A 14,612-nucleotide genomic window follows, 5' to 3' on the forward strand; every position below is an offset into this window, starting at 1 on the left:
AAGTGGGTTGGAGGTTGGAGTTAGTGTAGGGAAAAAAGGCTGAGCCTGTGCACAGCAACTGCCCATGAATCTATCAATGAGCACATCAAGGGAAGGAAATAGCTGCATAAACTATACAGTAGCATTAGCAGAAAACCAAATAATTTTAAGTTGGACATGGGTAATTTAGTCAAGAAAGAATGAGTTTTGTCACATTTTACCAGTGTGAACAAAACAAGAAAACAAGTATTTTTTGAGATAGAGAACTCAAAATATATGAAAGGGACGCTATAGCATTTGAAAGGGATGCTATAGCATTTGCCATACCAGGCAATTACGAGAAAGATCATATCCAGTCCTGTATTGCTAAAATTAATCTTGCTTACCTATTTTGGGAAATAAAGTTGGTCCTCTGGATGTCTGTGGACATTCCGTAGTTGCTGTGAAAAAAACACTTTTTTTTTTTTTTTTTCCACCTGAGCACAGGTTGTCCTCCAGTCCTCACAAGAAATCTCCAGTTGATATTTTGTTTTGCAAAATGTCCAGCTCTCTTACAGGCTTTAAGTTGATTAATTTGAAGTATCCTTGTCTTATTTCAGTTTTGTTACACCATTCACAGAAATTTGTGAGTGTTATCTTAAGTTGTCCAATACTTGCTCACACTTTCACACTCTCAGTTTAATCATCCCATCTGCCCTGGCACTAGTATTTTCCTTGTGCTGAGGAGTTGCCTAAATTTTGGAACAACTGCGCTATTTCCTCATTTCACCACCCCCATTCAGGAGAGAGATTGGCAGTCTGAGTAAAGTTTGGGTTTTGCTCAGTCTGGCTTATTTTTAGAGTGTGCACACTTACGTTTCTTTGAATTCAGATGAAAGAAGTAACTATAGTCAATTTTTGTTGTTCACCTCTCAAATTTCTCACATATCTTGCACCTCAACTGTGGCAAATGTTTATCTCTTAGATCGAATCATATGTTTTTTCCTGTCATGAAGTGCAATGCCTTTTATTTGTGACTGCTGTAGTTTCTGCACATTGCTATACAATACAGGATCAATTATACCTTCAATTTTAATGTTAAAAGGAAAGCTAGCAGTGCTGTTGAGTTTACACAGGTTTTGTGTCAAGTAACATTGTCAAACTTTAACCTCTTCCAATGTAACAGGTCTGCTTAATAACATGTTTTGAATCTGAAGCATAAGAGTTATAATACTTTTTGTTTTAAACCATATCATTCTGTCTTCTGTCAACCAGCTGTGCAAATTGAGATATATGTACTATTGTACTGTACTATTGGTCAGGGCTTCAGAGGGAGAGGAATATCTTCTAAAATGATGGATGAGTTAGCCTGGATCTCAGTAACAACTTATAGTTGCCCTGCTTGCCTGGTACCCTTTACCACAAGTTGCTTGAGTAGAAAAATTCATTTAGTTAGCTTCAAGAAATAGGGGGAATGAGGTAGAAGAGGTGAGTACAGGGAAACAAAAAGGTAGAGGGAGAAATTGTATTGCCCAACATTGTTGTAACCATTCAAAGTACATAGTGAAGACAAGCAAAAATTAAAGTTCAATTTCTGAAGAAGAATTACTTGTATTATAATTATGTATTGTGTGTTTTAAAAATAACATGTGAAGAACATGACGGATTTTTCAATGTTATGTCAGTTGGGTCTAGATTTAATGTAAGAGGAACTGTTTCTCTTAATAGGGATGTGTTAAATTGGATGAGATTATACATGTAAGTAAAATGAAATTGAAGAAAAGAAAGTAATTTAACGAGGGACTCTATATAGAAAGAATTCAGTATGGATGTAGAACAGCTGTTAGTACATTACAGGAATGCTATTGGCTTTTGACATAGAGTTTCATGGGAATATAGCTACATTGCCCAATCTTTACATCTTGCCACAGGCATTGTTCTTAGTATCACGTATGACCTGGCAGACAAAATAAATGAGCTCTTTTGCAAACTGAAACCTTCAAGGGATCTCATTTGTTTTCTTCAAAAAAGAGAAGGAAAAAAAAGGCACCATATAGCAAGACAATTTACTTTTATAATTAAGTGACATCAGCAAAGGATTACTCTTAGGGCATTAGCTCCTCACTGAGCTCAGGGAAATGAGAGGCTGTTTGTTTATCTTATTCTGATAAACCCTGATAAAATATTCAGTTGAACATTTCTCTGTGTGCTATTTAGTGGACTGACTTAGCGCACCTAATCAAATATGATAATGAATACTATGTTTTGAAATGCCAGTAAGTGTGGAGATTCATGGATTTCCCCAAGAACAACTTTGCCTTCTTTTCCTATGTGAAAATGCTTTGTCCTATCTCCTGTGGCTTTTTTTTTTTTTTTTTTTCTTGTCTCCTGGAAAGGTCAATTGAGTAGGGAAAAGACCTGCTCAGGGGCAGGATACAGCAGTGTCTGAATTGCCCTGCCAAATTGTGCATTGCCTTCTTTCTCCTCGTTCCCAGATAACACAGTAATCGCTTATTGACTCTAGTTTTTGTAAATCAAAAAGTGTTAAAAGTGCGCCAGACATTTTAGTAAACCAAGAGCCAACTTAGAATCCTGTCTCAAACCCAGCAGATCAGGGCAGAAATCCTAAGGTTTGAAATAATGGGTTACATTTTCCTTTAATCCGTTCATTCTTTTTTTTTTTTTTTTTTGTTGTTGTTGTTTATTTGTATTATTTGCGACTTTTTCATTATTTCTTTTTCATTAACAGTTTTATTTAGATCATACCAGAATACATACTAGAATATAGCAGAATTAAATTGTTTAAAGGAAAAGTAAAATAACCCTCTTCTCTCCAAGCTTCTTCTGACTAAAACTGCGAAGTGACAGGAGCCTCACTGGAGGTTATTCATGATATGTGGTAGTTTAGTTTTTATAATTCAAATCAAGTTTTGCTAGTTCAGCTGTGCTCTAAAATTTGATAGTTGCTTATCAGAAATTGATTTCAAAGCTATTTGATTTTTTTTTTTTTTTAATTAGATAATATATCTTTAGGCATCTTATATTGTTTGTGGATTTTTTTTTGTTTGTCAGTTTGTTTTGTTTCTAACACTGAGCATCTTAACAACAGTGGCTTTCTCCTGTATTTTCCTCTGCAAGTTAATTAAATTTGCTTTGAGGTTTTAAACTTGCTTGGAGGTGGCTTATTGCCTCAGTCACTCCTTATCTTGTTGATGAAGGACTGTAACAGTATGCCTTTTCACTTAATTAGATGTGTGTTTGGGAACGTTAATTTGAACCATTACTACTACTTCCCACAATAACAGAAAGGCAAATTAAAGGATTCATTAACTAGTGGTTTAAGGATCGCTAATAAAGGAATAAATAACTGTACAGGTTTGCTTCTTGCTGTTGTCTGCTCCCAGCAGGAGAATCTGAGAGCTTCGTGTTAATGAGATGTTCTGAGCATATTGAGAGAATACACAGGCACCAGGAACTAGCTGTTGTATTCTCTGAACATCAGTCTGGGTTTTATTGCTCATTTAACACATTGTTGGGAGTAATCGATGTCTGTCCTTCAACTGATTGATTTGATCTCATCACAGGTATGGTTTAATGCTAAATCTAAGAGAAATTATCATCCTACTGCTGCTAGAAAAAAAAAAAAAAAAAAAAAAAAAAAGAGGGTCTTTCTCCCCTTACTTGTTTCCCTTTCCTACGTTGCTGCTGGGTTCTTAAATGTTTTTAAAAGTTTGGCCTTCTGCCCATGTCTTCCTCCACTATGCAATTTTCCCCTCCTGTGCACCAGCTCTAGAAATAATCTGATTGCTAAGTAAGACTAGTCAATTCTCTAACCCCACAAAAATTATTACTTTTCTTGTGCTTGCTTAACGTCTTGCTATTCTTGAGTGGAACTAAAATGATGCATCATCAGATGAGATCTGGAGTTGGCCCTTCTGCAGTGGATGTCAGTCCTAACATACTGTTTCAGTCCTACATTACTTACATTGATTGTGTCTGCTCAATTTCTGTGTGCCTTTACAGCACAGGAATATATGGCAGGGTGTTGCTGCCTGAGAGGCTGATACCATGATATAGAAGTCCTAGAGAGCAGCAGTTGGGTCTACAAAGGACTCTCTCCCACCTCTGAAATGCTGGTGCCTTGCATGAGTTAATGCAGCTCTCTTGTGGAGTGGCTGCTCAGATGCTAGGCATGCATGTTGGTCTCAGTACGCACACCACAAGTGCAGTCAGAAAATGTAACAGTGCAACCTTGCATACTGTGTATGAGACCTTCACCTCAGTAGATTTGATGGGAGCGAGATTGCATTTCATATAGAGAAGCATTGGCATCATGTGCTTACCTTAGTATGCATCCTCCTTCTGAATTTCCCGTGTACAGTAAACTTCCATTAAAAGGAGAGGCTGTGTTGGAAACAAACTGCTCTGCTGAAGGACTGCAGCATGACCACAGAAGGGAAATGGAAGATTTGAAAATGTGGACCATCAAGTTTAGTGTCTCCCTCCTTAAGTACTTTAGTATTAATATGATTATCTATTTTTTTTTTTTGACCATGTTGCTGTTGCAGTATATTTTCTTAACAAAATAAATAAATAAAATAATAATAATAAAAATAAGACCAGTCTGGTTTCTTAGACTTTTCACCTTCTCCCCTACAAAACCATCTTAAACACATTACACTTGCCAAAGTTGATTACTATGGGAAAGGAGGCTGCAAAAGGCATGAACTGCCTAAAATGTCTATCTAAGCCCATTCCCATTGCTTTTTTTTTTGGAGGAGATATAACAGCAAAATTAAATTTAACTTTAATTAAGATCTTAAACATTGCAATCGTAACAAGACAACAGAGAACTTGCCTGGCTAACTATATGGTAAGGTACTCCATAATATATGCCGTATCTGCCTAAACATAAAATCTGGGGGCATATACTTTGAGATACGTGTTGCAACGTAAGAGTATTAAGAATTTTGTCAACCACAGTTATGTAATACAGGGTTAATGTTTTGTCTGAGGTAATATTTCAGGATAAAACTGAACCTGACAACAGCTTACTGAATGAATAGCTGAGTAAGCTCACAAACGTGTGTGTATTTAAAGCATAATAATCATAATAAAGATCCTTGATCTGAAGGCATCGGAGGAGCACAGGTGACAGATACCCTATGATCCATTGGGGAACCCAAGCGCTGTCTGAAAGATGCATGGTCTGACAGGAGAAGACAGTAATCTGTGTTTGAGATGGCATGAGGGGATTTCACAAGAGTGAGCTCCAGGGCTGCAGAGATAGGCCACTGGTACCCCTCTGCTTTCTCTTGCCAAGAAGTACTTGGCAAGAAATATCTAGAAGCAACACCTTACTGTTGGTCCTCTGAACAGGACTTCTGTGACTTAGGATCTTGAATCACTGCTAAGGCTGCATGTGGAGCCACATGCTATAAAAATTGTTCATCCTGACAAGTAACTATCAGAGAACTATCAGTTTTCTATTTGCAAAGCTCAGTGATCACTGATCTGTGATAACTGGAGTCTTCCTCTTTGTCCTTATGAACGTTGATAAAACTTGAGTAGTGTTTCATTCCTGTAGCCCGTGTTTCTTTCATTCCTATCACCTTTCATTCGTGATCTCCTGTAATTTTAGAAATTATTAAAGCAGGACAAAAAGACCAAAGATCACCATAATTTTTAAGTCAAACAAGCATTACCTGCTAGCCTGAAAGTATTTATCTGTGTATATGCATTTTTCACATCTTTGTCATTTATCAACAAGCTTGTTACGTTATTATTCTCATGTGATATAAGACTTCTATTTCCTGCAAAATCCAGACAAAAAATTACTTACTGACCATTTTGCTTTTTGTTATTGTAACTTGACCTTTTTCATATAATAGTTCAACTAAGCCACCTGGATTAGGTTTCTTTTATTTCTGACATTATATCCTTACCTCTCTCTCATATTTTTTCTATAATATCTTAATAAACCAAATCAACTTTCTACATCATAAATTTCGATTTATCTACTTTTCTCCTGTTGTTTTATTTACAACTGTTGCTTTTATTACATTGCAGAACTAGAATTGCCTATTACCAAAATCTTTCCTTTCTTGATCTTGGAATTGTGACTTTTTGTTAATAACCGATTCCTTAAGAGCTTATACTTTTCTTTCTTGTTCTTAATATTTTTTCCTTCAAGTAAATTATGCTAAATTTTATTCCTTCATGTGAAATAATTTATTCAAAGATGTGCACAGGAAGGAATTTTCTACTGTTTTATTTCTAGGAGTTTTGCCAATATCTGTATGGTCATGCCTTGAGTTTCTGATTTGGGCTGTCAATTGTAAAGGAAATGGGAGCATGCTTTTTTGTTTGTTTGCTATCTTACATTTTTTTTTTTTTCAAAAACTGAGCCTATAATGCCCTGAATGTTATGTGCCACCTTTATGTTCCTTTAATTCACACCTGTGTTCAATGTATTTATTGTTGTTGTGTTTGAATTTTCTGCCCTTCTGTTTCACTAAGAAAAGAGTAAAGTGCTAGATTTAACACCCGTTACTAACACTATGTGCTTTCAATTCTTTATGGGTTTTTAATTTTGAGAAGTCCATGTCAAAATGAATTGATCTGCTGTATGTTTCTATGCTTCTATCTGTAGTCATGCTGAATGTACTCACTGCAGTGGACTGGAATACACTGTTTTAAAGGAGGGCACTAATGAATGCTTTTTGTGGTGCTTCGTTCAATTTCCATTGATACAAGGGGAATTCTTTGCTATTGAGTTTAAGCAGACTATTGCTTAACCACTTTTACTTACCACAGTTCAGCTAGGAAAGTTGTTCAGTACCATAATATATATATATATATGTTTGTGTGTGTGTATGTATAAAAGCTTAATAACTGCTGAAGGAACACAAAATTCTGCTTTGTCTTGCACTTGTGTTTTCTTCTCATTATACTGTCGTTCTGCTTGGATTTGCTTTCCTCATTCATTAAGCACAAAATCGAAACACATTTACCAGTTACAGCCAGTGTCAAACCAGTTGAATTCCAGCCTGTAATTTTGTATTTGTCTTGCTTTTATTACTACCATATGTGCAGAAGAGGCAGACTTACATGCTAAAAGGTCTAAAGCTAAGCTTCTGAAATGTACTTGGTCGTTTTTTATTTCACATCCTTTGTTGCCTTTGAAGCATTCATGCAGTAGAATAAAGCTAAATGGAGGTTGAAAAATAGCAATCCTCTCCATGATCTCAACAACATAACTGAATAAACAATGTGACCTCTCTCATGAGGGGTGTAATGATTCTGTATGTAACATGAATGTTGGCATTGACTTTTCCTTTGGGCTAACAAATTTATTAGTATCATAATAATTTTTCAATGTGTGTTTTACTGTCACTTACATTATTTTTATTTTTTATATATTTTTCTCAAATATCTCTTTTTAATGAGTTTTTGGATGGTAAACTACTGGATTTATTAAGCTTAATATAGTCTTGCTAGTTTTACTGAAGTGGAGATGTTATTATAGGAACAATTCTGATTGCTATCCAGGTAGCTAATTTGTTAGTAGTCCTAGCTTTATTCTCATAGTAACAGTCACTCTATGCTATCTGTTTGCTCAGTTTGCCTTTATATTGCAATGGTTTAATGCTTTTAAAATGTCTTGCACTTTGCACTTTTTTTCTTCTTACATTTCTTTCTTCTGGCTTTATGAAGCTGAAAAAAAAATGTAATTATTTGTTGGCAACCACAGGAAGTTGAAAAATGTCCAGTAGTTAGCTCTGGCTCTTGGCTCATTCACATGAACATAGTCTTTGTAACACTTATGGGGTCAATATTTCTCATTTCACTGGATATATTAATGGGGAAAAATGTTGTGTTCTATGGCATAGGATATAAATTTCATTTTCTAGGGAAATAAATAAATAAATCCGCCTTTTCTTTTCATTTTATTTATTTATTTGCAATTTGGGACAATAGCTTGAATAGGTTGAAATAATATCATAATGAAATACCATAGAAAGGCATCGTTAATAATATGGTATTTCTTAATCACAGTTTTAATCAGTAATAAATATTTAGCAGATATATCAAGATGAAGTACCCACAGGGTACATACATGACACTATGTGAAGTACTGACTTGAAAACCAGAAGTATGAGATGAAACTGTGCCCTTGGAATAGAGACTGCATTTAGTTGTAGAGTGAGATGTGACCACCAAGTTAAGAAAACTGTTTATACCTGCTAGGGATGCAGTTCAACTTCTCTGGAAGAAAAGAAGTTCTGTTTCTGTAAATGAAAGAAAGATTTTCAATGGCAGTGAAGATGCAGTTTTCTTTAATATCTGGAGAGAAAGAAGCACAGTCAATGATGGTTGATGGAAGGAGTTCCATATACACAGTGAGTTAAGGAACTGTTTTAGTATATGTATATTCCCTGTTGAATATTCCTGAAGAAAACAAAAAATATGAAGGTATTTTTTGTCCTTACAGAGATAGTATAGATAGGGTAGAAAGACAGCATGCATCATCTCCTGACTTCCAATGAGTCTTTCAAGTTAATTTACATTTAGTTTGTGGATGAAACTTTGTGTAAACATTGCACAATCTTCACTGTTTGCCTGTTTCAGTTCTCTTCATGACTCAAACACAAGTACTTCAATGATTTTGTTTGTTTTGAGTGGCAGTGATTTCCTTGTTCTTATAACAAATGTTCTGTCTGTATTTTGCTTTTTCATAATTTTTGCCCTTGCTAGTCTGCCTCTTGTATTTTGTAACTCCCTATAGCAATATCCCTAGGATAGACTGATTTGATTCCTATACATACACAAGTTAAGTTGACCATATATGTACCAGAACCAATAAATAAATGCACATACATGCACACCGGAGTCCATAAATAAAACTATGATAGAGGTTGTGTTTCTGAGATGCATGATTTTTCAAATTATGTTTTTCATTGTTTAGACACAAGATGATTTTTCTAAGGCTCATTTAAAATGTTTATTAGAGACATAAAAAACAGGTCCTAACCATCTGTACCCATTAGAAATATCTCACACCTGTTTGGAAAGAATTATAATTGCTATGACCAAAAATGTATCCACATTTTAATTTCTATTATATGTCTACCAATTGCATGGGTGTAATATTGCAGATAATTTGCAAATATTGCAAATACTCAAGTTTAAAATTTAGATTTAGTAATCTGTTGCTTATTTTTAGATACTTTGTTCAAATGAATTTGTTGGAATCTGTTAAAAATTAATCTTACATGTTTTTATGAATAGATTTAAATTACTTGTGGTTTTATTTTCATGTTTAAAAATTTCCTTCCTTTTTATATTTCTTTATAAAACAATCACTGTAGTGACCTTGGGTAAGGCAGAATGGCTTTAAATAAGATCAAAAATAAGCCAAAGGGAACTGAAGATTATGCTTTTTTTTTTTTTTTTTTTTTTTTTCCTCTCTCTCTAAGGCGTAATAAAAAGAAGAAAAATGGACGTGAGAAGAGACTAAGAAAGTGGAAGGGAAAGGTGGGCAGGAGGAATATGGAAATAGACTATGTAAGAAATTTTAGACCTACCACACAAAAATATATATATATTTGCTACAGATAAGGACCTACTGAAATCAGTTCAAAGTTGGTATGCTATTCATACATTTGTATGTGTTCTGTGAACTGAAATCATGGGTGCTACCAACAGAACTGGTTTATCAGAAGACGTGTAACAATACACGCTGAAGAAAGTGTTTGGTCAGAGGGACACAGTTACCTTTCTGAGTAAGCTAACCCATCATTTCCACAGATTTCATGCAGTGCCTTTGTGCTGCATCTTCATGATTGACCTGAAATCCTCCTGTGTAGGTGTAGCAATATTATAGTAGAGCAAAAGTGAAGTGAGAAATATTTTTGTAGTAAAAAGATGGATTTTTGTTAAATAGGTTTTGTACATGTGTAGCTCTGATGTAAACGGAAAACAAAGAAAAACAAAAACAACTTATTCAGATTTCAAAGAAGTTAAAACAGGTAATGACAAGACTTCAGTCAATTTTGAAAACTCTGTGGCTTCTACAAACGCTTCATTGTAATGGGATCCTTAAATTCAAACTTTACATATCTGTGGCTGAGCTCATTGTGCAAGCTTTCCATCATTGTGGAGATAGACAGCTTTAATCTACATGTTGTCTTATTCTTATTTAGACATCTAACATTGATCATGTGAATCTGCTGAAACAGTATTTCTTGTTGATTCTAAGGGGAGACTGGAATGTATGGTTCAGCTTATGTATATATATACAGTGTAAATACTTTATTTCACAGACAGCCTTCAAATTGAAACTTGGTTTTGGAAATTGCTTTAGCCTTTAGCCCAAGGGAAATGTTTTGAAGACAGTCCCTGAAAGAAGTTAATGTGACTGGGAGTCAGGACTCTTTCATTATTTTTTTTTCTCTCTTTTATATTCATTAATTATACCTTTATTTAAATACTAGTAACAATTAACTTTTTTAATTATTATTATTATTCTATATTTTTTTTTTCCAGAAACTACCTCTTCAGGTTGCGGCTTGAGGATCTCTCTCTAATACAGGTATGTTTAATATTCGTTGGCTTTGAATGATATAGGTTAGGCAGATGTTTTAAAGCAGATAATGAAGATATATTCGTAAGCTTTATAACCACAGATAAGTATGCATCTGTTTTTGTCCTCTTTGCTGTATTATATAAATCATATTATCCATTTTAATTCCAGATTAGTGTTTGTCCCAGGCCATACAGACCTGATGTTATCTTACTCTCTGCTGTGATTTTTATTAGAGAGGATCTATACAAAATGGAGGCTGGGAAGTAGGATTATGTTCTAATAGAAAAACATTGTAACTTATTATTGTGCATTTTGTTAAAGCTTCTGTCTTTAGAATATATTATTATTATAGAGAAGATAACTATTTTTTAAAAATAATGATAAATTAAAAAGTGAGTTCATACTTGCTAAAGAAAAATTAGACAAATCAAGCAGCAAACTTTCAATGAATAAATCTGGTGTGAACATAAGTGTCAGAATCAAATTATTATGTAAAAGGCAGCTATCTGTAGTTTAAAACTTGTTAGAACTTGGAATTTGAAAATTAAAGGATTTTAGAAGTGGTTAAGTGTCATAGGTAAGTGTGAATCCCTGATCAGTTTATTTTACCCTGAACTTCATATGTCATCCACACTGAATTTATCATATACCAGCAGTCACATCTTTCCTCAGTCTCCTGAACACCTCAGTAGTGTTCCTTTGTTAGGTAATGCTAGTTTTCTTTCATTATTTTTAACCTTGGCATCATCTCTAACCTTTATCATGCCTGTATTCTTGTCTGTAAGAGTTATTTTAGTAAGTTTAATTAAGTCGGCTAATTTACTTGAGGTATGGTAATAGAAAAATCACAATGAAATTGAAATTCGTTTTTTCATAATCTTTTCATTTATGTAATTTAAAACTAGCTCTATATTCAGTACTGTAGCTATTACTTCACAAAGTAATACTAAATAGTTAAGCAATGAAAAGTAAAATGCATCAAGGTAAAACTATCTTTGTGATTTGTAGAACACCTTGTGTATGCCTTAATTAGGTTTGCAGTCTTCCTTTACCTTCCTTTACTAGAAACAAGATCTGAAGTTGGCTTATAATTAACCAAAATTGTGGTATTGATAAATAGTCTGTTTAGTTGCTAGTACTTAAGGCTGCAATGCAACATGCACTTTTAATATCCAGAATTCAGATTGTTTATTTTCCCTTTGTGTGACATACTAGACATCTTGGCAGATAATTTGGATTAAGTCATGAAGATTATTAATAGCATGCACTGAAACGTCTCTGATGGTGCTGTTGTAGTTTATTTTGCTAATTCATAGTTATAAGTTCTCAGCTTTCCTCTGTTAGGAAAAGTATCAGTTGGCTGAGGTCACTAAAGCAGGAGAAATGCATAGATTACAGAAGTTTATAACTATGCTGACACTAACCAACACCCATTTAGGTCAGAAAAAAATAATATGTAATATTAGTAGAGAAATCCTAATGTTGATTTTATATGAGGTTACTGGACTTTGGTTTTATGAATATGCAGAAGCCTTTAAACAAACAATCCTCTCAAGTTAACTTTTGGTAAAATTTCTTATTCAGTCTTCAATGATGTAACACCATTGGTTTACCTCTGTATCTTTAACCTTTCCCTACCACACTTTGACGAGATTGTATTTCTAAAAAAACAAAGTATGTCATTATTTTCTCTTACTAGCATATCTTTACTGCTGCTACTCCGAGTTTCAAAATTTTTTTCCCAATTTTGTTCTCTGCCGTTATGAATTCTCCATGTTTGTCCTTCACAGATCATCTCATCCTTTTCTTACCCCGTGCTTCCCTTTTGGTCCAGTTAGAGGGCTCCAGGGCTGCCCTTTTCCAGCATATTTGCTTGGAGTCTTCCAGGCTGGTGAATGTGCCTGTTATGGTAGCTGTAAGTCAGCTCTGAGATATGTGAAGACTTTGTTCTGATGCAAGTAATGTAAGGTGTGTTCTTTAGGACTCCCAGACTCATTGTGCAAGAAATTCAGGTAATTTTGTGGTCCTGTATGGAAAGTATGAATACAGTCACTGATATAGTCATAAAGGTAGGTTTAGGAGTGTTTTTGAGAGGTCGTCTAGTCTCTACTGGTACCCCCAGATCAGGATCATGGTCACCACTTCTGTCATCATTGGGGGTTACTTGTCTGAACTCTTCTTACAATTCCAGTAAAGATTCCATAACTTTTCTTAGCATTTGTTGGGAAATGTTAAGATGCAGAGGGAGTGTCTCAAAGTCTTACACTAGAAAGTGTGAAAGCTTTATTAAATTAAGCAGCCATAACAATTCTCAAGGAAGCTTTGAATTCAAACTTAGCACTTTGAACCTGAAACCCACCTAAAGACAAGATTGTATTTATTGTACTCTATTTATTGTACTGACTGATTTTTTTTTAGCATTTTTCTTCACACAGTTGTTATAATATATAAAAACTGAGTTTAATTTTTCTGTTTATGTTGCTTTGAATACTTTGTATGAACCAGCCTTCATAAAACATGCAGATGTTTCGTAAGCTAATAAGTTAATTTTCACATCTGGAAGGAAAGGTACATGGTAAAGTGCTAGCTGGAAGATGTTTTCAGTGTGGAAAAATAACAATATGAAAGGGCTGGAAACAGTACACCCTATACACCTGTTGTTTAATTATTTTAGAAAATTGCTCAAGCTCTATCCTTGTCATTGTGTGTGTGAAGAGGGAGGAAAATTGTTGACTCTTCTCATTCAAAGCAGATGCTTCCAGCATGGAAGCAAGGATGTTTGTTTTTTTTCTACAAACTAAACTTTTCTACAGTTTTCAAATAGACTTTTATAACTGTTTATTTTGTTTTCATTACTGCTTTTTTTTTTTTTTTCTTTTAACCTTGATTCATCAGTTTAATCTTTCTTATAGTATGTTTCTATCAGAAAAGAAAGGGAATACCTAACATTTAATCAACCAGCGATACACCTCAGTTATTTCTGTATTAAATAAGTTTTCCCCATTTGCCATGTATAAGTAGCTATTGGAATGTGTTATTTGGTTTGTCCACATGCTGCTCTTGGGAAGATGTTCATGTTTCATGTTATATGTAACAAACTGGAATAGTAAGAATGAGTTATAACAAATATATCCTTCTATATCTTGTTTACAATTTTTATTATATTATTTAAAAGAAAGACACTGTAATATTATCAGACATTACAGTATTATCAAGTACAACTTTGTAATGGGAAAACTCTCTACAAAGGAACAAAGTACAATAATGACTCCTTGTTTATACACTTTCAGCAAAAAAAAAAAAAAAAGCTTATATATATATGCTTTGGTTTCTTTAAGTGTGTAACTGGAAAACAATTTTGAAATGCAAGATAACCTTCCTTTTTTTAAAAAAAAAGAAAAAATAAAATAAAATTCAAGTTCCCACAAAAGAAACACAGAACAGAAATTCATTTATGAAAAGGTTTCTATTACTGTAGTGAAAGTTAATCCCCTGTAAAAGTGAGAGTTAGTGTTAATGGATTGCCTCAGACAGGATGTGTATCTAACATGAGATAGGACTATTTAGTGAGACATCATTGCCCATTGTGGATACATCAAAGATGTCATCTGACATGTCATGGTTCTGTGCTCTGTACTTTATAGGAAAAGCCTATTGTCTGAGTGAGCAAGTTCAATACGATGGTGTCTATAGCAAACTGGTATTTGATGTGTCTCAGCAATTTTCTGTGTGTGGGAGAATAAAGAAGAATAAAAAGAGTGAAAGCCTTTTAAAGCTCTCGCTGGAGAAGCCTGAGAGTCAAATTGTTCAAAGCTGGCTATCTGAACAATGTGTGTGTGGTGATTATGGATTAGGAAAGAAGCACTCATTGGGTTGTGGTTGTAGAATGACAAGTATTTTATACTTCTCACTACAGTGTAGTAGCCTCGTAGACTTCTTTTTATTATTGAAGGTTTGTATGTTTTTCATTTGTGAATTTTGTTTTGCTATCACTCACCTCAGTAAAAGAGAATATTGCTTAAAAGCATTGGCCAAGATGAAACCTGAATTTTCTGAGAACTCTTGT

General features: G+C 34.2%; 1 protein-coding gene across 5 annotated transcripts in view; it reads left to right on the forward strand.

The window, feature by feature from the left end:
* Positions 1-14,612, forward strand: part of SEMA5A (semaphorin 5A) — a 334,501-nt gene that overhangs the window by 124,519 nt on the left and 195,370 nt on the right. For all 5 annotated transcript variants that reach the window (XM_035319102.1, XM_035319099.1, XM_035319100.1 and 2 more), the window contains exon 5: positions 10,507-10,552. In XM_035319102.1, the coding sequence (XP_035174993.1) occupies positions 10,507-10,552 (46 nt within the window). The remainder of the gene's footprint in view (positions 1-10,506; positions 10,553-14,612) is intronic.

Source organism: Oxyura jamaicensis, chromosome 2, assembly GCF_011077185.1.
Source record: "Oxyura jamaicensis isolate SHBP4307 breed ruddy duck chromosome 2, BPBGC_Ojam_1.0, whole genome shotgun sequence".
NCBI classification, from domain to species: Eukaryota; Metazoa; Chordata; class Aves; order Anseriformes; family Anatidae; genus Oxyura; species Oxyura jamaicensis.